Source organism: Coregonus lavaretus (genome assembly GCF_964263955.1).
Source record: "Coregonus lavaretus genome assembly, chromosome: 38".
NCBI classification, from domain to species: Eukaryota; Metazoa; Chordata; class Actinopteri; order Salmoniformes; family Salmonidae; genus Coregonus; species Coregonus lavaretus.
Window position 1 is genome coordinate 1,651,556 of NC_140025.1, and position 23,455 is coordinate 1,675,010.

At 46.1% G+C, this 23,455-nt stretch overlaps 1 protein-coding gene across 1 annotated transcript in view; it reads right to left on the minus strand.

Moving 5' to 3' along the window:
* Positions 1-997: 997 nt before the first annotated feature.
* Positions 998-23,455, minus strand: part of LOC311112475 (FERM and PDZ domain-containing protein 4-like) — a gene marked incomplete at both ends in the record, with an annotated part of 33,528 nt that continues 11,070 nt past the window's right edge. The window contains 16 exon segments of the mRNA XM_084155611.1: positions 998-2,448; positions 2,451-4,472; positions 4,717-5,760; positions 5,883-6,018; positions 6,488-6,670; positions 6,875-6,964; positions 7,217-7,343; positions 7,532-7,668; positions 8,037-8,156; positions 9,724-9,855; positions 10,098-10,205; positions 10,728-10,832; positions 10,957-11,002; positions 12,030-12,132; positions 16,257-16,420; positions 19,010-19,126. Of these exon segments, the coding sequence (XP_084011737.1) occupies positions 998-2,448; positions 2,451-4,472; positions 4,717-5,760; positions 5,883-6,018; positions 6,488-6,670; positions 6,875-6,964; positions 7,217-7,343; positions 7,532-7,668; positions 8,037-8,156; positions 9,724-9,855; positions 10,098-10,205; positions 10,728-10,832; positions 10,957-11,002; positions 12,030-12,132; positions 16,257-16,420; positions 19,010-19,126 (6,085 nt within the window).

Here is a 23,455-nt window from a genome sequence, read left to right on the forward strand (position 1 = left end):
GAATTAACTCTGAGATTGTAGTCAGATGATACCTCAAGTGCCTCTTTTATCCACACACAGAAACCTTTGTCAACCCCTTGGAGATACACTCCCTCTTACTATGCTCACATGAGAAGCACCACGCTAGGAAAAAAGGGCCTCCTGTTCACTTTAAATTAATAGATTGTTTTATGTCCAAATGAATAAGATGTAATTTGCCATGAAACATTTTCATGTTCAAAATGGCATTAGCATTTTTTTGTAGCTAGAGCTAGCTACTAGGCCTAGGGTGTAGAAAAATGAGACAGTGCACGAGTTAATATTTGTTTTACTGAATGGAGTTCTTCTACGAGATGTTAGTGGAGCAAATTAAATAGCAAGTGAAGACACACCATTACACTCAGATATGTAAAACATTTTAATGGGTCAGAGAAGCTGAAAAAATATTGAGTGGATTTTTATGTTTATGGTCGGATAAATAAAATGGCATCTGATACATAGATGTTCAAGGACACCATTGAATCCAAGAGGATCATATTAAAACACATACAATGAAAGAATGTAAAAAATGATGAAACATTACACACTGCCTGATTGACTTAAAAGCTCTTTAATGAGATACTTGCTTACATATTTTATGTATTTTCATTATATATTTATGCCCTCTGTATTTGTTTTTAAAAAACATGTCAAAATAATTTAGAAATTACAATAAGGAGTGCTAAATGCAGTGCATTTCAGTGCTCCGGTAGATCAATCCTCTCCACATTGCAACCTAAAACTGCATCGTCAATATCACATTAAAGAGTACATGTCTTCCCAATGACCTCTCAAAATGTCTATAGCAATTTATATATTCATATAGTGTATCATATGTACTGTATGTACATTTTATACATAGAAAATAAATTGTACACAGTCTATAATAACATCAGTTCTTATTACAAAGGTCTGGACTTGTATGGCTTTGCATAATGTACATAACACTAAAAGACGTTGCCGCCGGCTGGGCATCCTACTACTTGCTAAGCAGCGTTTTGAGGGAGCGGGTGAGTGCGTTGGCGATGGCTGACATGGTGCTGGAGTGGTGGACCAGGGCATTGACACTGTGGTCGCTGGGCACTCCGATGGACGCCGCCTCAGCTGCGCGCAGCAGGCAGATGTAGTTAATGACCAGCTCGTCCACCTTGGCCACCACCTCCCTCTGCTGTTGGGCAGCTGATGCCCCCAGGCCCCTCACCAGGCACATGCATGCCTCAGACAGGCAGCACAGCACCTGGAAACTGCAGGTGATGGCCAGCAGCATCTCCTCTGGGCTGCCGTGGGACTGGGCCATCCTGCGACACGCCCGCCCCAGCTCTTTAGACTCGATGGACAGCAGCTGCTTGTACTGAGACAGATCTGCCGTGATCTGTGGCACCTGGCCGCCGCGGTCCCCCCTGCCGACGCTCGAGCGCACTAGGGCGATGAGCTCGCTGGCGTCGCGGCGCACGTCTGAGAAGCCGACGGGGAAGACGTACATGCGGTCTTTGAGCGTGTTGATGCGCGACAGCCGGTCGCTGAAGCTCATGTTGGTCAGGACTTCGCTGTAGAGCTGGTCGCCTGCTGCGTCCATGGCCGGGCCGTAGATTGACGCTGCTTCCTCCATTTCCCCGCCACGGCAGCGCCTGGACTTCTCGCCCCTCTCGTCCCTCTCGCCCCCCTCTACCTCATCCTCCTCCGCCTGGCTCTTCCTCTTGAAGAAGCAGTAGCTGAAGGGACCGTGGCACCGCCAGGGGCTGCCCGAGTCCAGTTTCTGCGAGCCCTTCATGTGCTTGGCATCCTTCTGCAGGGGGAACATCACTGAGGCCCTCCGGCTGTCTCTGCCCCCAGCCGACCAGCATGTGGATGCTACCGAGCCCTGCGAGTAGCTCTTCGACAGCCTCTTCCTCGTGGGTCTCCTCTGTAGTTTGGGGTCAACTGGTCCTTGCTGCTGCTGGCACTTGGTTCTGCCTTTGTCGAAGAGCACATCCACACTCCCGGAGCCCGCAGTTACATTACTGGTGCTCCGTCTGAGCTCCCTGCCCCGCTGCAGGCTGTTGGTGCTGGGCTCCCTGCCCAGGTGGAGGCTGTTGATGCTGGGCTCCCTTCCCAGGTGGAGGCTGTTGATGCTGGGCTCCCTGCCCAGGTGGAGGCTGTTGATGCTGGGCTCCCTGTCCCGCTGCAGGCTGTTGGTGCTGGGCTCCCTGCCCAAGTGGAGGCTGTTTGTACTGGAGTCCCTGCCCAGGTGGAGGCTGTTCATATTGGAGTCCCTGCCTCGCTGGAGGCTGTTCATATTGGGCTCGCACTGGTGGTGGGGGTTGGCTGTGACTGACTGGATGTGGTTTTGTCTGTGTGTGACGGTGGACTCCTGCTTTGGCACAGTGGAGTTGTGGGTGCTCATGTTGGCTGGTAGGGGAAGTGGAGGAGGTGGTGGAGGAGGAGGGGGGGTGGAGGCGTGGCACAGGCTCTGGCCTGCTTAGTGAATGCTGATGGGTGGTCTCCTGCTTCCGCTCCCAGTGACGTCCCCAGCTGCTCTGTGCGAGCTACACTAGGGGCAGTAGAGAAACAGAGAGAATCGTTAAGAGCCTGTCGGACGGCATGCTTTGTCCTGCAGTCAGCCCTGAGCCATTCCTCTGGGCCACATATGCTGGCTCCGCTTTGGGACATCACACTCCGCGCCCTGGAGGGGGGCCTGTGGAGCATGCCCCCGCCCCCTCCATGGACGCTGTCCCTCAGGGACAGGAACCGCTCGACCTCAGGGTCGATGGCGCCCCTCTCTAACTCACTCTCGAGGCCCGAAAAGGAGCTCCTCCTCTCTGTGCCACTGGGCCTTACTTCAAGACTGTCAGCGGGTCTCTGAGCATGCAAGTCAGGATTGCTCTTCAACTTAGCGGGAAGCGTGGCGGAGTGATACGGTCGGGGGCCTTTGTCGCCCCGTGAGGTGGCTGCATTGGGGTTCACTAGACTCGGGCTGAGGAAGGGTGAGGAGGATGAGGGGGGCATGCAGGGATATCGGCCAACGGTGTTCCCCTTACTCCTAACCATCTCTATCAGTTGGGGATTACTGGTTATATATCTCCTAGTGTCCTTCCTGACTCCCCCTCCCAGGCCTGCACTGTGCAACTTGCCTCCCTGGTGCATCTGGCTCACTGTCAGGTAGTTAATGAGCTGCCTATAGGCCTCGCTCCCCTCCTTGGGGTTAGCACCCCTTACACAGGCTGTCTTGGCATGCAGATCATTTTGAAGGTTACTCCTTCTAGCTGTACTACCTGTGGTTTCTTTCATCTTGGCAGACCGGAGGGAACCCTCTCTGCTGGTGTCTGACCCAGGAGGGTGTATGTTGGGCAGCATCTTCCGCAGGAGTGCGGGGTCTGCTTGGGGGTGGAGGTCCCTACCCCCAGGGATCTGGCCCGGGGTGCCGTGGGGAGCCTTGTCCTCGTAGGTGAAAACCCTGAGGGACGAGGAAGATTCGGAAAGTGGGTGGCGGTTACCGTCGGGGGCGCAGAGGGGCGAATCCGTTGGGGTGCCACAGGCGCTGCTCCCCGTGCTGCAGCCCGCATCCAGTGACGAGCACTGGGAGCCCTGCAGGGAGTTGTGGGCCTCGCTCTGGAGGGACGAGATCCGTTTGGCTAGGTGGTACTCACACAGCCGGGCAACCCCTTGCCTCACTTGCTGCAGCTGCTCTCCTGGGGCATCTCCCTGCACACCGCGGGGGTCCCGGGGCTTCTTGTTAGGGGAGGAGGGGAAGGGACCTTCCGCTCCCCCCAGGTACTCTTCCTCCTGGCCACCCATCGCCCCAGTGTCCCCCCCTGCAGCCTCCCCCGGATCCTCCTCAGGCTCTGTCCGTTCAGGGTGTGGGGGAGGGGGGCGCGGCAGGCTGTGGTGACTCCTCGGCAGGCTGTTCACCGCCAGGTTCTCCGCCATGATGGAGATGGAATTCTCTGGTAGAGGAAGAGGCGGCCTTCTCTGCAGCCTCTCGCAGAATGAGGTACGCTCCACATCCAGCTGGCTCCCCCTGTGGCCATCTCTGGTACTGAACGTGTTGAATTTCCCGTTGGTGTCGGCCAACTTTTTTAGACGTTTCCCTCCAACAACCACGGAGTTGGGTCGCTTGCTGAAGCCGGAGGAGAGGTTAGTCAGAGAATCAGTGGTTTCTGGATCCAGCTCTATGGCATCTGGATGGAGGGTCTGTTTAGGGAGTGTGGCGGACGACTGCGTCCCTCCGTCTCGATAGTGGGAGGGGCTGTGGGCTTTGTTTTGGGTGGCCCCTCTGGGCGAGACGGGGAAGTCTGTATTTTCCTCCGTCAGAGGCTGGTAGCCCTCTGAGGTGGCGATAAGGAGGCGCCTGTGGTTCTCGTGGATGAGCTTGTGGGCGGCAGCCTGCTCCGTGGTCTCAGTCATCTCTGAGGAGTTGGTCTCGTTGCCTGAGTCAGAGGAAGACTCAGGACTGAAAGCTCGAGATATATGCACACCTACGTGAGCCAGAGAGAAGAAAATAATCAGTTGAGCTTCTTTCAACCTTATCTACATAAAAGTAATACAATTCTATTATATCACTTTAAACAAAGTTTGAAGACATCCTAATTTTGGCCAGGTCTGATCACAAAGCACAGCATTGAACAGTGAACAATGAAAAACCAAAACTAGAGCAAGGCCATGACTGCTGTAAACTACAGGCCTAAGTGATGCAGGCATAATGATGGTAGTAGTAAAGACCTGGGTTACAGTTGGGCTGTGGTCGCTGTGGGCGTGGGGGTGGCCTCTCCTCGGACACGGACAGGGCTTCCAGCGCCTGCAGGGTGGTCACCATGGCATCCTCCAGCCTCCTTTCCCTGCCGCTCCCCTCGCCATGCGTCCCCGTGGGGACAGCGTCGATCAACGACACTGGCATGTCACTGTTGTTGGCAGTGGCCAGAGGGCGACCCTCGGGGCTCTCTTCATCAGAACTGTCTCTGAACCCCGGGGGCGGGGCGGCAATGGCGAGATTTAATGAATGGAGGACACCGTCGGTATCATCATCCTCGTCATCGCCCCCCTCGGGGGGAGGAAGTGAGGTCAGGTCGATGATGTCATCGCTGGAGCCCGAGAGGGTGAGGAACGTGGCTTTGCTCACCGATGTAGCCCCGCCCCCTACACTTACGCCGCCATCCTCCCCCCCTCCCATCCCGGTAGAGTCTTCCTCACAGCTGGCGTCGTCCTCATCCTCGGCGTCGTCCGTGGTGTCTGCATAACAAAGGTCCCTTAGCAGCGGTTCATCCACCAGCTCCTCGCCGATGTTGCTGTAGACTACGTGCGGCCTGCCGTCGGTAAACTGGAAGGGCACGGGCACTTGGGTCGTAAAGTCCCCCGTGTTGTTGACGTTGTTGTGCAAGTAGGCTGTGGGCCTGTGCTCGGGCACCTCGGGACTCTCATCCATCAGGCGCTCGTAACCTAAGTTCTGGGGGTTCACAGTGTTCAAAGGGGGGTCTCCGAAGATGAAGGAGACCTTGGCGCTCCGGGGGGAGTCTTGGGGTTTGTTTCTGGCGGGGGGGAGAGGTGGGGGCTGGAGACTCATCCGCCTCTCCGACGGCCTCTCGTTCTGCTGCAGGGTTAGGGTATGGTGTTGGGGCTCGGGGATGTAGGGAGAGATGTTGTTCTCTCTCCCTCCATTGTTAGAGAAGTCCATGTCACTGCTGTAACGCTCGTCCTGGCCGGCAGCATTGGGGTCCTCACAGTTGCCTAACGAAGTGCTGTACGGCCACTCCAGAAGATTGTCCCGATCTGTTGTTTAATAGAAGAACTCATTTCAACAATTTGACAAAATACTGGATATAATAGACATGTATACAGAAGAGCACACACGCACACGCACACACACACCACATAGTACTAGGTTGACCGACCCATTTCTTCAGCGATGCTGTTGCAGTGGGCCATGTTGAAGATAGATCTCCTAGAATCCACTAGGAGTCGATAGTACCCTGCTGTCAGACACGCCAGGTTCATGGCATCACTAGACTCCATTATCAACGTGATGGGCTACAGATTAAATATAAAGAAATACAAATATTAGAGAATACGAGGAAGTGCTCTTGCAAGAATAGTATTTATGTACAGACTGGTTTTTCTACTTATTAACCAGCTAATATTGATCAGGGCATGATGCCTTATGGGTATCTGCTGATTTTTTGTGAAAGGGGATACCTAGTGAGTTGCGCAACTGAATACATTAAACCAAAATGTTTCTTCCACATTTAACCCAACCCCTCTGAATCAGAGAGGTGCGGGGGACTGCCTTAATCGACGTCATCAGTGCCCAGTTGTTGGAGGTTAACTGCCTTGCTCAAGGGCAGAACAGCAGATTTTTCCACCTTGCCGGCTCGGGGATTCAAACCAGCAACCTTTCAGTTACTGGCCCAGCGCTATTAACCGCTAAGCTACCTGCCGCCCAAGCCTCAAGCCACTCTCTTAACTGTGTCAACTCCACACCCCAGGCCTCACTCCTTACCCTGACATCCATGACATGGAGCTCCACGCGGACATTGATATCATCCTCTGTGAGGATCTCGATGCGGTTCACATGGCTGAAGTCTGCCAGCAGGGCCATCAGGTTGGTCTTGGCGTTGATCACGTGACTGATGCCGTACCTGGGCCCCACTAGCAAGGTCACCTCTGTCTGCTTCTCCCCCTGCTGTGAGGATGGGTGTTGGGGGAGAGGGTGTGTGTGTGCATGTGTGTGTGCGTGTGTGTGTGTGTGTGTGTGTGTGTGTGTGTGTGTGTGTGTGTGAGAGAGAGAAGGCAGGATATGCATTAGGAACGATATCTATTGGGATACGGATTGGTTTTCTATTTGACCAATAACTGAAAAAGGGAAAGCTACAACTAGTAGCCTTACCAAAAGTATGGATTTGAACACTCTCCCTCCATACAACCTCAGGTCACTGAGATACTTCAAGTAGTGCACCTTTGCCTGCAACGCAGTCAACTACAGGAAAGAAAGACAGAGGAAAATATATTGGGGTTAACAAAAATACACTAACTGTTTATAGGTTTGACTGTATTTCTCTGTCTCAATTATGATTTGGATAATACACAACTGACATTATCGTCGATGATGAAGCAAAAAAAAAGAAAGCAAACAGAGACAGCTACACTCCTCTAGAGGGCAGCTTTGCCAAGCAGACAATCTACGGAGAGAGAGAGAGAGAGAGCTTTGACGATGGAATCCGTACTGTACCTTTTTTCCTGGAGGCACTAGGTTCTGATTGGTTTTGAGGATGTGCGTCAGTGCTTTCTTAATGTTCTTCTCCTTCATGCTGGTCATCACTGCTGGTGGGATGAAAAGGGCCAGACCCCACTCCTTCCTGGAAATTAAGAAGGCATTTGATATTCAAGGTCATGGAAATAATGCTAATTAGTGTTCACCTTTTTAACCATGCTTATTATGCACCAGTACAAAGAGTCCTTTTGAGCAGGTCCATCGCCCATTTGTCAGTGCAAAACAACAACAACAACAACAACAGTAAGGTGAATGTGAAGGAGCTGAACTTACTGGATGTATTTGAGCGAGACCTTCTGCATCTGCCTGGTCGTCATAGTGAGGACGTACATCTGCAGAGCGGCCAATCGGAGCGCGGCGTCATACTTCAGCTCCGAGCCGAAGCGCTCCAGAACCACATCGTTACAGCTCTAGACCAGGAGGGACAGTTAGAACTAGTGTGCAAGCCATTCAAAATAGATGCATTTTGTTCTATTTACAAGTAGAGGAAGGCCAAGCTAGAATATGGCATTGTTGTCAGTAACATAGAAGCAATATTGCTTTGATTAGTCAATCCCAAGAGCACAGCAAATATTATGAAGATCTGACTGAGCCTAAAACCTTGGACAACCAACCAATTTTGGATGGGAACCTTGAACTTGATATGCATGTAATTGATCAAAAGGCCATTATTGACAAGCTAAAGTCTCAATGCTTGTTAGACAAGCTCACCTGAGAATACAGGAGTGCAGTCTTGTGTTATGCTCCACTATGATTGGGTCTCCTTTGGTGCTCTCACCTGAACGTAGAGGTATTCGAACGCCACCGCATCCCGTCTAAGCAGATCCACCGGGTCCTTGGGGACGAAGCTGATTCTGAAGAAACATTTCATCTTATCAGACCCCGGCCTTTGTGTCACCTGAAACGAGGGGGGGGGGGGGGGGGGGGGGGGGGGGTTGAGAAAGTGTGATAGAGAAAATATTGAAACGTTTTACTGCATTGTAAATGTATACTGATGTGAAAGAGATACAGACACATCAAAATGGAAACATCAAATGCAAGGTCCCTCAAGGTGCTAGGTATGATGTCAAACTTCATAAAATGCTCAGGTAAATGCATTCCTAAGTACATAATGGGATGGTAAGGTCAGTGCTAAGGACAGGGTGAGTCATTGTTGCAGTCAGGCTAATTTGGATCCATTGGACAGGTTCTTGGCCTCTGTCAAGGGACAGGAATTCATTAAGACACGCAGAGGGAGATATACTGTAAGTACTACTACACTGGTCAGTAGTTTGTCCTCCTTCCCTAATTCCTTCACAGGTACACTCTTAGAAAAAAGGCTTCCAAAAGGGTGCTTCGGCTGTCCCCATAGGAAAACACTTTTTGTGTACAATCCTTTTTGGCTCCAGGTAGAACCCTTTTGGCTCCAGGTAGAACCCTCTGTGGAAAGGGTTCTACATGGAACCAAAAAGGGTTCTTCAAAGGGTTCTCCTATGGGGACAGCCAAAGAACCCTTTTAAGTTCTAGATAACGTCTTGAGCTTACAGATTTCAGCCCCTTACAAGAATCATAACAAAACATATTACATATCTCTTTTCGTCCTTGAAAATGTAATTTGTTATTCATCGGTTATTTCCATTATTGCTTACCATCACAGGGCTGTCTATGCAGGATGATGGTGATGCATATTAAAAGTATCCTCACTATGATCGCAGTACACTTTCATTAAACCATTGAAAGCAGAGGCGCCCTGCTGTGCCGGACTTGATAAATCATGCTGTGCTCTTGAGTCGCTCTGTGAATACTGAGCAGGAAGTGTTTGTGTACGTCCCAAATGGCACCCTATTCCCTAGTGCACTACTTTTGACCAGCACCCTATGGGACACTGGTCAAAAGTAGTGACCTATAAAGGGAATAGGGTGCCATTTCGGATGCATACTTTGTCTGTCTCAGCTAGAGGCTTGGAGTGTGATTGTGGTGTAGTGCTGGAATAGAATTCCCTCTTATCTATAGGCTACTGAAGAGGCCGAGGTGGGAGTGCGTTTAGGAAGTAGAACGGGATCACTAGTGTGACTCTGGGCTAGCAACAGATTAATGACTGCCATTCTCTCCATTCTCTCTGGGATGTTAATAACCTGGACCTGCAGCTATACTGGGACCTATCCTCCTGATATGGGATAGAGGGTGTCTAGTTCAGTTACATTTAGGATTCTCTTTCTTCCGCTCTTTTTCAAATTAGTAGGAATTATGTCAGAAAGAAGAAGCTCCATTTGCTTCTTGTTAGATGAAATGCATAAGTGTAAACTGCAAAGCACTAGTAAAAAGGGCTATATAAATTGATTGGTTGATTGATTCATTGATTGATCTCTGTCATGAATTGGCAAGGTATATCTACCATAAGAGGTCTCTTGACCTCAATGGGACTTCCTGAATAAGTAAAGGTCAAATCAATGACTTAGCGTTAGCATGCCTACAGTAATTCCTACCTGAGTTAGCATCTCCTGCTCATGCAAGAGTAGCAGCTTGCTGCCCGATCCCTCCGTCCGCTGCTCCAGCATCAGGGAGAAGTGCTCGATGCACTTGATGGACAGCTTCTCTTGTAGGGTCATGATAACATCCTATCACATCATAACCAAAGGTCAATTTCAATGTCCTAATACCAAATGATTAAAAAAATATCAAGACTATCTTTTATTTTGGTTCTCATTTTCTGCCCCCGTGTAGCTAAGGTGGTTAGAATGCAATTTGCATTTCAAGTCAAGGTTGAGTCCCCATGCCATATTCCATTAATTTCCTCTCATTTCGCTACAGTGATTATGGAAACAGGGACCCCCCCCCCTCCCCAAAGTGTCACACACACCTTGATGGATGTGCTGCAGTCGAACCGGAACGACTTGGTCTGCCCGTTCTCCAGGTACACCTTCAGAACGTTCTGCATGAAGAGGAGAGAGTTGTCCTTCACTGTGTTCTGGGTGGAAACGAGACACAGAAGAATGACAGACAAGACATACATTAGCCGACATGAAGAGGACAGAGTTGTCCTTCACTGCGTTCTGGGTGGAAACGAGACACAGAAGAATGACAGACAAGACATACATTAGCCTACATGAAGAGGACAGAGTTGTCCTTCACTGCCTTCTAGGTGGAAACAGGACATAAAAGACCTCCAGTACAAAGGAATGACCTTACATTGCTTGCTAGCGTTGTTGACCTGTCTGGATGTAGCCAGATAAACAACTGTATACCAACACATACTATAGGCTGTGTTCCAGTATCCATACTATTTAGAATGCATCCCCAATACGTTGCTTCATTTGAAGTGATATTCTGGTGTGGATATTAGAACAGAGCCTTACTTATACAAAACCCTCAAAGTAGATATCATTCATATGAACTAAATCTACACTAATCAGTTTTGTCAGTTCAATTGGAGGTCAAAGGTCAAATGGATCAATTCAACTGTCAACCATGTGACAGGAGGAGAACTTACCGGAACCTGACCGTTAATGATGACCTCTTCTGCGAAGCGCACTTTGACCGGATTGGACTTGAGCTTGGCTTTTTTGGCTGCACTGATGAACGCTGATTTGGGCGACTGAGAACAGAGAGATTTAGCATGGCGGTCAGGATGAAACCAATCCTTGTGTCAGGTGTGCAGAAATGTTACATCCTGTTATTATAAAGAACATGAACAGTTCTAAAAAAATAAACATACTCACAGGGTATGGCTGGACAACAGTCAACATAATGGACTCCTTACAGTTTCTGGAGGTAGAAAAGCACATTTAATTGACTGATAGTTACAGTGAATGACTTCGATTTAATGGCAACGTAAACAGAAAATCAATGATTTCCAATCCAATGTAATGAACTAAGGGACACACACACACACACACACAGACACACACACGGAGGCACACATACGCATGGACATGCACACACACACGCACGTGCACACACACACGCACGTGCACACACACACACACACGGAGGCACAGATACGCATGGACATGCACACACACACACACACACACACACACACACACACACACACACACACACACACACACACAGACACACACACACACAAACCATATTCTGGTATCTGGGGGGATGAAATGTTATTAAACATTTTCACGTCTCCACAAACAAACAGACAAGAACACAGCCTCACTTCAGACTCTGACATTTATCCATTTCTAATTAAATGTCATATGTCTGCTATGTTAGAAAATAGAATTACCCAAGCTTTTGGCTGAGTTTTATGCAGTAATAATTGGATAGGAAAATGTGAGAGTTGCCCAATCAAGTAATGCAGTCACGAAAATGCAATGTTCACTTTTCAGAGTTGAATAGAAAAACGACCGAAGGCAGACGCTAGCTCCACAACATTATGTCCCTTTAATAAAGTCTGGTCATCCCTCAGTAATACAACATGTCAGCCGTGTTTACACTACACTAGACACATTTCTGAGCGCATAATCACAAAATAAAAACTACAACATGAAGGACAGGACACAAGATGTGCTCCCCTAAGGGCATGGTTTGGATGTGTCTTGGAAATTACAGCCATCAAATCACCAAATCGTTTGTAACACCTCTACTTTGTTAAGCTGACAGAAATAATTGGTCATGAAATTATTTCCTCAAAGCAAAAAGTGCCTGAAAAGTCTGGCGCCTGAAGGACCATGGGAGATAACAGCTATTGGCACAACTGGACATAGTTACCTATGCTGAATACCCTAGATAAACAGACATTAAGTCAGACAGTCAGACAGACAGACAGGGTTACCTGACGAGGTCAATGACTCGTTCCCTGGGCGCTGAGCTGACTGCCTCGTCGTTGATCATGATGATCTCATCTCCTGGGATCAGCTTTCCCTCCGACGGACCTCCTGCAAACATACACACACGCATACACACACACACACACACACACACACACGCACACTCACGCACGCACACACACACACACACACACGCGCACACACACACACACGCACACACACACACACACACGCACACACACACACACACACAGGCACATGAATGCACAGGCACACGCACACACACACACACACACGCATACACACATGCACACACACACACTGATTGTCAGGAATTTGAACATACATTTGTCGTTAACAATGCTCCATGTTCACATTATCTTGGGTTCAAATCTGGTTTCAAACATCAGCACTGCCCACTAACACCAAAGAAAATTAACTCATGACATTTTTCTCAAAAACACACTGTCTGCGTCCCACTCTCTCCTGTGGAGATTACGAGCTTCTCAGCCGGCGCTGGCAATTGAATCTCTCTGCTTGTGTTGTGGAAACACAAGACAAATGAAGATGGGCCTTTGTTCCCAACACCTGCACCGATTCTGAAAGCGCTAATTATTTTCCAACAGGAAAGTCTGTTTCCCGCGATAGTGGAGTTTTGAATAAATGGATTGATGGATGACACTGGCTGAGGAGAGGAGATGTGGGGAGAGTGTAGGGGACCTCAGAAACTCTCCACACATCTGAATAGAATAGAGAGAAGCTGAGAGAGGAACCCTCTGCCTCACTTAGTCATATAATGACAACTGTTTTGTAGTCTCAGTCTGTAGTTACACTAAGCACTGGATGAGCAACACTCATAACGTTGACTTATAATGTTTAATATGTCATGGTCTTTCAGTAGAATATTGGGTTAAAATTAAAACAGCATGGAATACCTAAATGACCGATTGTCCAACGTCCATCATGTAATCAATCAGTGATTAGTGTTACTCACGACTAACAATCACTATACCTCAGTAAAATTGTCATATGAGAACAAAAATAATTTGATTGGTGTCACTGCATGTCCAATTGCATTGTGCCGTTGAAGACAGCCTAGTAACTGTCACACTAATGATCAGAGAAAAGCTACCAATATAGCACTGTGTTTCACTGAGCTCACATACAGTGGGGAAAAAAAGTATTTAGTCAGCCACCAATTGTGCAAGTTTTCCCACTTAAAAAGATGAGAGAGGCCTGTAATTTTCATCATAGGTACACGTCAACTATGACAGACAAAATGAGGAAAAAAAATCCAGAAAATCACATTGTAGGATTTTTTATGAATTTATTTGCAAATTATGGTGGAAAATAAGTATTTTGTATCATTTTGTCTGTCATAGTTGACGTGTACCTATGATGAAAATTACAGGCCTCTCTCATCTTTTTCAGTGGGAGAACTTGCACAATTGGTGGCTGACTAAATACTTTTTTCCCCCACTGTACAGCGTAGTGGAGATTAAGATCAAGAGATAATTGTTATGTCAAGAATCCATAATTGCTTAGAGGGTGCTTTAGGCGAGATACAGTCCATGGCAGTGGCTGCCTCATGCATTTATTTAGTCAGGCAGATAGATGACATCACACCAGGGCCAAAAGTCTCATTAGAATTAACACGACCCTCATATTCCTATTATATTCATTAATAATACTGGATCATGACAATAGTGGTTATTATATTGTATTGTTGATCAAACACTGATTATTGAAACACCCCCTAGGCTGATAGAGATGTGACAAGTGTCCCTGCTAACAAAGTGCTGCGCGTGAAAAACCCCACGGCATCAATGTCATACTACAAACATGTGACAATGCATGAACTGCTCTTATTAACCAAAATATAGACACTGACGTGTTACTGACACTTCAAAGGTCGATGGGAAAGCCAGAATTAACCCAAGGATATACATTTGAAGTCGGAAGTTTACATACACTTATGTTGTAGTCATTAAAACTCGTTTTTCAACCACTCCACAAATTTCTTGTTAACAAACTATAGTTTTGGCAAGTTGGTTAGTACATCTACTTTGTGCATGACACAAGTAATTTTTCCAACAACTGTTTACAGACAGATTATTTCACTTATAATTCACTGTATCACAATTCTAGTGGGTAAGAAGTTTACATACACTAAGTTGACTGTGCCTTTAAACAGCTTGGAAAATTCCAGAAAAGAATGTCATGGCTTTAGAAGCTTCTGATGTATTTCAAGGCCTACCTTCAAACTCACTGCCTCTTTGCTTGACATCATGGGAAAATCAAAAGAAATCAGCCAAGACCTCAGAAAAATAATTGTAGACCTCCACAAGTCTGGTTCATCATTGGGAAAAATGTCCAAATGCCTGAAGGTACCACGTTCATCTGTACAAACAATAGTACGCAAGTATAAACACCATGGGACCACGCAGCCGTCATACCACTCAGGAAGGAGACGCGTTCTGTCTCCTAGAGATGAACGTACTTTGGTGCGAAAAGTGCAAATCAATCCCAGAACAACAGCAAAGGACCTTGTGAAGATGCTGGAGGAAAACAGGTACAAAATGATCTATATCCACAGTAAAACGAGTCCTATATCGACATAATATGAAAGGCCGCTCAGCAAGGAAGAATCCACTGTTCCAAAACCGCCATAAAAAAGCCAGACTACAGTTTGCAACTGCAGATGTAGACAAAGATTGTACTTTTTTGAGAAATGTCCTCTGGTCTGATGAAACAAAAATAGAACTGTTTGGCTATTATGACCATCGTTATGTTTGGAGGAAAAAGGGGGTTGCTTGCAAGCCGAAGAACAAAATCCGAACCGTGAAGCACATGCTGTGGGGGTACTTTGCTGCAGGAGGGACTGGTGCACTTCACAAAATAGATGGCATCATGAGGAAGGAAAATTATGTGGATATATTGAAGCAATATCTCAAGACATCAGTCAGGAAGTCAAAGCTTGGTCGCAAATGACCCCAAGCATACTTCCAAAGTTGTGGCAGAATTGCTTAAGGACAAAGTCAAGGTATTGGAGTGGCCATCACAAAGCCATGACCTCAATCCTATAGAACATTTGTGGGCAGAACTGAAAAAGCGTGTGCGAGCAAGGAGGCCTACAAACCTGACTCAGTTACACCAGCTCTGTCAGGAGGAATGGGCCAAAATTCACCCAATTTATTGTGGGAAGCTTGTGGAAGGCTACCCAAAATGTTTGACCCAAGTTAAACAATTTAAAGGCAATGCTACCAAATACTAATTGAGTGTATGTAAACTTCTAACACACTGGGAATGTGATGAAAGAAATAAAAGCTGAAATAAATAATTCTCTATACTATTATTCTGACATTTCACATTTTTTAAATAAAGTGGTGATCCTAATTTTTACTAGGATTAAATGTCAGGAATTGTGAAAAACAGAGTTTAAATGTATTTGGCTAAGGTGTATGTAAACTTCCGACTTCAACAGTAAAGGTATCCATGACACATACACTACAATGTAATTTGCATTGACTGAAATGTCTTGGAACACTTTGTACCAATATGATATTAAGTAGATTTCTAAACTACATGTAGGAACATACACTACCAGTCAAAAGTTTGGACACACCTACTCATTCAAGGGTTTTTCAATTTTCTACATTGTAGAATAATAGTGAAGACATCAAAACTATGAAATAACACATATGGAATCATGTAGTAACCGAAAAAGTGTTAAACAAATCAAAATATATTTGAGATATGAGATTCTTCAAATAGCCACCCTTTGCCTTGATGACAGCTTTGCACACTCTTGGCATTATCTCAACCAGCTTTATGAGGAAGTCACCTGGAATGCATTTCAATTAACAGGTGTGCCCTCTTACAAGTTAATTTGTAGAATTTCTTAATGCGTTTGAGCCAATCAGTTGTGTTGTGACAAAGTAGGGGGGTATACAGAATTATTCTACAATGTAGAAAATAGTAAAAATAAAGAAAAACCCTTTAATGAGTAGGTGTGTCCAAACTTTTGACTGGTTCTGTATATATCTTTATATGTTCCCATGAAACAGCTACGGCCCTGTTCTGATATGAGAGTGTCATGTATATTGATATGGCTTTAAATTAGAGATCTTCAGGAGAGTTTGGTCAGTGATCATCATGGGAGATGTAGGCGGAGGGATATACCAGGAGGGCTCATGTAAGATGTAGGCAGTTGGTGGGACTTAGATGCATACCAGGAGTGACGGAGCGAACCACCACCGGTTTCTCGCTCCCGGCCACGAAGCCGAACCCCAGGACGGGGTCCCGTCTCATCTCCAACAGCCGGGGGGCAGGGGGCACCAGCTGCACCCCATCCAGACGGTGCACCTCCTCCAGGGAGCTGCTCTGGGACACATGGCTGAGGGGAAACAGGAACAGGCAATGCATCATCAGAGACAGACTCAATAGAGCAGCCTCTCAGTGCAAACTGATCCAACAGGAGACCAAGGACATAGGACTCTCCTGACTAGAACAGTGTTTTCCCTACTTTTGGGTGGGCCTCAAGCCAAACTCTTTTTTTTTTTTTTGTTCCCTGCCTAATAAAATTGGCTTCTACTTATTTTTCAATTGACATTTTGGATGCCAGGGGGCCTGAGTGTTCAGTCATTTCAGACTCACAATTGAGAGGAACCGGTGACAGGGTAGTGGGATCAGTGTGGAATTCTGTTATTACCTTTATTTATACAGGTAAGCCAATTAAAAACACATTCTTATTTACAGTGATGACCTGATTTACAGAAACAATCAGCAGTCTGGCACCCTATATCTGGTTGGGGTCAACATTCTAAAAATAGACAATTTAAATTGTGCTACATAACACACCTAAACCATCTGACATATTTGCACTCACTCACACACACACACACACACACACACACACACACACACACCAGTGGAGGCTGCTGAGGGGAGGACAGCTCATAAGAATGGCTGGAACGGAGCAAATGGAATGGTATCAAACTATGTGTTTGATGTATTTGATACCAGTCTACTAATTCCGCTCCAGCCATTACCACAAGCCCATCCTCCCAATGAAGGTGCCACCAACCTCCTGTGACACACACACACCTGACCATTATTATCTCCAATGGGTCAAAGGTTAAGGTTCACTGTCTGGCATCAGTGATGTGATTGGGTGTGGCATCCTACATTTGTGCTTCTGATGTACCCACTGCACCATACCCACAGTCTACATCCTCCATGGTAATCGTTTTTTGCCCTCTCTTTACCTATTCCTATTGGTTCTGTCCATTCCCCTTTTCAACTAATGTCTATTGATTCTGTGATAATATGAAGTATCTCTGGGTTATATAATCCATTCACTCTTTAGGCATCTCCATTCTCTGTTCAGGTCCATTTTCTCAGGGCTAGTTTCAATACAGCTTCACTACTTTACTGTAGCTTTCATGATGATTTGTCTTCAGTCCCGTACCCTAGGTGATCTACACGCAGGTATATTGATCATGGTTTAATCTCCAAGAGCTGGGCAAAGGGTCAGAGTTCAGAGTTCACTGGCGTCTGTGCCCTGGAAGGTCCGATGCTGATGTTGCAGCGGATCCACACAGACCGGGACCAGGTAATCCATACATGGGTACACCAAAGGCACAGTATACACTGGAATGTCTAATATTCCCTGGATATCAAAGGATAATATCAATAGTGTGGACTGTCTGGGATTCAGGATTCAGAGGTTTCAGTGTATTATCATTATCCCAAGTGCACAGAGAGGGTGATATATTTGAAATCCACTCAGTCCTTTATGCCCAATAGGGAGACCCCTCTATTATACTCAGGCCAATCAGATAAATATATCGCCACAAAGGCAGATATATTGCTCTGAGACCAGCCATATATTATCCTCCTAATACCCGTCCTACACCTCAGATGGTACGGCTCGCTTAAAGATGGAGATGCACATACACGCCCACACACACACGTAGGCAGGCAAGCACACTCACACATTCCCCTTTGCCATGAAGGAGAACAACAACATTCACTAAACCTGTAACAGTAGGTTATGCTAGGTTAGGTTAGGAGAACAATCTCTTCTGTTTACTTGTCCTCATCCATTTATTTATCACGCCTAGAAATCCAATTGTGACGCTCCCTTATCTGCACTACGGTGTCATCTCTGGAAACGTCATCCCATTCTCACTGGGATCAAAGAAGCCTTCATGCTAGTGACACGTCTAGAGACAGGAGACATCACCCTTTCCTTGTTCAGAAGTCCTGCGTCACTCAGGGGGGAAAAGGTGTGTTTTATGTATCCACAGAAGTAGCAATGGGAATCAGTATTCCGAAAGAATTCCAGACACTGAGGCAGTCTACGTCAGACGGGGATGAAGCGACGGGAGTGGAGGGGGGGGGGGGGGGGGTGATCACTATTCCATTGGCATACTGTTGCTACAGGACATGGGAGAACTTGACGTGTCCGGAATATCCAGACAAAATAGGAATGACTGACCTTTACAAACTCTACACTAGTCCTCATATTCCTTAGGAATCTCCATTACAGCGTACGCTTTCACTAGCACCTGTCATAACTAACGTTTTGAGTAATCACACTTTGTCACACCCTATGAAGCATGTGTGGGAAATTTGATCAGAGGATCATTTAAAGTTTATGGCAGGACCCTGAAGAAGGTACAGTGATGCCGAAACGTTGGTGGTTTCTTACCCAATAAATTACTAGGGGTTTATACATATTAGTTTTTTATAGCTTACAGGACTATTAATCAAACAATGTATGTGATCACACTCACTACTTATATTCTAAGGCACACTCCCTGAGCGACAGTGTGTCACGTGTTATAATGCTAAAACAAGTGATTTGAATGTTAATAGCTGAGTGAGGTAGATTTGAATTAGGCCTAGAAGTGGAATGATTTGCAACTGTTAGGGGGGATGTGTGGTTTGGGCCTGGACACTGGGGAAGGATGGTACTTACTTGCTGAAGTAGTCTCGGCCGTCCCTGGAAGAGCCCATGTCCCAGCCATAGGGGGGTCCCGGCAGGGTGCCCCAGGATCCAGAGGGGGGAGGCCAGCCCGATGATTTGTTCTTGTGGCTGAAGCAGAGTAAAATGAGGTATAAGAATGATCGTATGGACAATATCCCTACTTATTAAATTGTGATGTTGCTGTAAGCAGCACCTTTCTCTGAGCCTACCCACTACTGGACTGTGGGACATTGTTTTTCATGGTCCTTCGAGCTGGATATCTACATAGCTTAACATAATTGGCTACTATGGCCATTACATAGCTGCTGTAGTGAAATCCTGCCATTAAATTGTGTTACGAGTGTGAAGGCATGAGACAGTCAGAGAACCCCGAGACGACCGTCAGACGGCTCACTGTAAATGAAATTAATGATGTAATCGAGACGTCAAGGCACAACAGGCTTCAAACTAATGCTTGGGGATCCGTGAAATTGGTTTTGTATTAACAGAACCAAAATTGGCATCCTCACTTGGATTAACTTAGCATAAAGTGTGCCTAGAATCAAAATGTATCATTGCCACTCTCAACCCTTCACAAGGCCAGATCATACAGAACAATAGTCACCACCTTTAGATTTTTTCACATACAAAAGATTGGCCTCCAGACTATCACTCTCCAGATGACTTTCAAGCCTTGAGGTAGAAAGAACACTGTCGTGATAGTTCAATAACAATGCCAAGCTAGGGCACAATGGAACATTGTGTGCGACAAACACCCACAGATTGATGTGTCACAGTGTATTCATTCACACTCTAGCCTCCAGCCTCACATCGACATGCTACACTACATTGATGTCTGATGAAGATAGACTTTACACATACAGCAATATGTGGAACAATGAAAACAAGATCAGAAAACATGTTTTCTAATACTTAAATATCCCTCAAAAATATCCTCCTTATAGACTTAATGGGTTGACTACATTAAGCCATCAGTGGGACAATATCACCCCCATTATCCCATCATGGGGGTGGGTTTCAGAGAGCCAGCCATGCAGTCGGTCGGCATGCTTGAGTTTCAGCGTGTGTCTCATTGTGTTGAAAAGGCTTTTGGTCTAAACTCTAAACCAAACTGCTGTGGCGGATTCAGAGCTGAGGCCTTCCCCTCCTTTATCTTCTAATCCTCCTCTTCAGAGCGAAAACAAATCCACCACTGTCTGTGTGTGTGTTGATGTGTGTGTGTGTGTGTTTATGTGTGTGTGTGTGGAGTAAGAGGATTTAAAGGGAGAGAGGAGGAGGAGAGGGAGTGTATGAAAAATGCCACTCCACTAGAGATCTGATGTCACAGCCTAGCAGGGAGCAGATGGGGGAGACTGTTCCTCATGAACTGTTTTTGAATGGAAGGAAAAGGGTTTTAACTATTGAAGTGGGAACCCTGTTGTCTCAGTACAAATATGATCATTGTTTTTGCAGGAAGGAAAAGTTGTTGGAGTGATTTAAATAGGAGGAGAAGACTATGATGATAAAAGATTCAAATGATCAGTTTAATGATCACCATCATCATCATCATCATCATCATAAAACAGATAGTGGCTGTACTTTGCCATACATTAATAAAAAAAGCAACCGTTGAACTATGAAGCCTCTAATCAATATGAAACGTGGGCATGTAGCAATACTTTTCAAGGAAATCGAAAAGCACTTTCCCTTTCAGAGGTAGAATTGGTATTTTCTGAAAAGCTTTTGCCATCATGTGCTGCAAAAAAAAACAAAGAAAGCAGAACCACTCAAGGCCTTGAACCAATCATTCTGATTGAACTGCAAATGGCCCCAAAGAACTCAAACTGAGCGACAAATTCAAAAACAGAACGATTATCTATTGGCCATTCTGAACAGAATGATGGTGAATCAAGTCATTTCCCAAAGTTGTTTTAAGATTTGGGCTTACATTTACATTTTAGTCATTTAGCAGACGCTCTTATCCAGAGCGACTTACATGAGCAATTAGGGTTAAGTGCCTTGCTTAAGGGCACATCGACAGATTTTTCACCTAGTCGGCTCGGGGATTAGAACCAGCAACCTTTCGGTTACTGGCACAACGCTCTTACCCACTAAGCTACCTGCCGCCCTGGCTTAGTCTCATGATGACACATAGTATGTTGTATGATGGCCATAGCCTCCTGCATGAAGTCTTACATCCTATTGCATGGTTACACCTTCAAAGCTTGCCATTCCATCCATTGATTTTCCCTTCTTTTGATCAGGTCCATAAAACGCTTGAAACAAACAATGGCCTACAGTGGCAAATGACACAATCAGCAATCTCCCTGCACTGTATGTGTGTGTGTGTGTGTGTCTGTATTCTTGTGTTTACTCATTGTGCAAGCATTGCTCAGCGTAATATCTTCGCTATGTCTAACCTACATGCTTTGAAAAGGATCTTTCAGATCATATGTGTCACGCACACTCTCCAGCGTCCACCCAAACATTTCTAAAACCATCTTTTTTGGAGCAGAAAGGTTTTCGCGAGGATGGAGTCTAGCATTGTCCTATTCTTCAAGCAAGAAGCGTGTCAAAAGCCATTTTCCTTTTTCTGAGTGCTCCCATCTTCGTATACCCATCTAGTTGTGGGCTATTCTGTGGCACCACCGCCAGCTATGATCATCAGAACAATTAAAGCTTGGTTCAGAGAATAGCATTCTTGTCAAGCTCGGATGGCTGAGGAGACCTCATGCCATTAGTGCTAGCAGGCTTCGTCACACTTCACACAGCAGTATGTTCAGCTTGGACGGCTACTCACTCACCATGCTCCAGCAAGCAGGGGTAAAGAGGCTGGACAGAGAGAGAGACATATACAGAGAGGATGGGGGGGAGGGGGGGGGGGGGTGAGAGGGAGAGAGAGAGAGACAGAGAGATACAGAGAGATACAGAGAGAGAGAGAGAGAGAGAGAGAGAGAGAGAGAGAGAGAGAGAGAGAGAGAGAGAGAGAGAGAGAGAGAGAGAGAGAGAGAGAGAGCGCTGGATAGAAACCCTTCATCTTTCTCCCCCACCACTTAGACCTCTACCCAGATATTCAGCTAGCCAAACTCAAGTTAATAGCATTTCCATGATGCGTTAGCACAATGTCAAAAAGAGATACTACAATCTCCCTCCCTGGGCACTGCCTCTCTTTTTACACTCTAAGGAATAACTAGGCTAATACCCCCTTTTCCCCAAGACTGGATGGAGGACATAGAAATACTCAACGACAAGAGAGCACTTCAGTCATAAAATTGAGACGAGTCTCGATCTCGGTCTCTTAAGGAACCAAAACGAGCACTTCTGGGGACAGGAAACATTAACAACATTTGAGAAAAATCTGCCTCAATTTTGTCTTTCTTTACAGCATATTTTCACAATATAGTTGTTTTTCATTATACATTGGCTAAAAGGCCTCCCTTGTTTGGCAGGAGTTCCACAGTTGCAGGGAGCAAAGGCTAAAGTGAGTATATTTTAGGCTATTTTCCCCCAACAACCCAAGTTACTCTCCCTCCATCTGCGGATCTTCCATCTAAAGTGTGTAGAGGTCTGGTTCCCTGCCATGAATTATAGAAACGGACACAAAGTTAGTGGCTATAGAGCATCAGTGTGTCCCTATGTGGTTCTACAATGTTTCCTGTGGAACTAAAAACACTCCGCCAGGAGCCATTTTATCACTTTCTGCACTCTGCTCCAAACCGTAGAAATAGACATGGCAGAATGGACAAGGTTTTAAATTCTACCTAGACCTATATAGACGGCATACATCTTGACAGGTCATGTGGTCAGAATGTGGTAAGAAAATCACGTCAAGCTAGAGATACAAATAGACCCACCAATATGGCCGCCGTCGACCACGTATAATGCAAATTTCTACACATTGTAAATCTATGATCTTGACTTCATCTCCATCCCAACAGCTGCTGTGACTCAAGGCATCCCATTAACTTTTTCCACCACCAGCAGCCTGCTAGAGATTCCTCTCCCCTCCCATGTTGGTCTGTGGTGCTTCAGATAGTCATAAATGAAACATCCCTCCATGTCCTTTAAAAGATACCCTCAAAGTGCTCTCCTATTAATACAGCATGGCTTTCTGAAGAAGACAACATGTTTCAGCTCTCTCACGGCGATGTTTTAATGTAACCCGTCCATACCACAACCCATGCCCTGCTCTGAACATTTTGTCCAGCGAGGATACACTTATAGGCCTAGATGAGGGGAATGCTGACGACCACATAAAAACTGCAGGCGTTTCGCAGAGGCAGCTGTCGTTAAAATGCAATGTATGGAAGCTTTGAGTTATCAAAAATGAACATTTTAAGTGGATAACCTGGCAGTTTTATTGGGATTATGTTACTCAAGAGTTAATTGCTATGCATTTAGAGTTCATTGCTTTAGAGTATGGCAAAAGCATGATGTTGCGCTATGTAAAACAAGGGG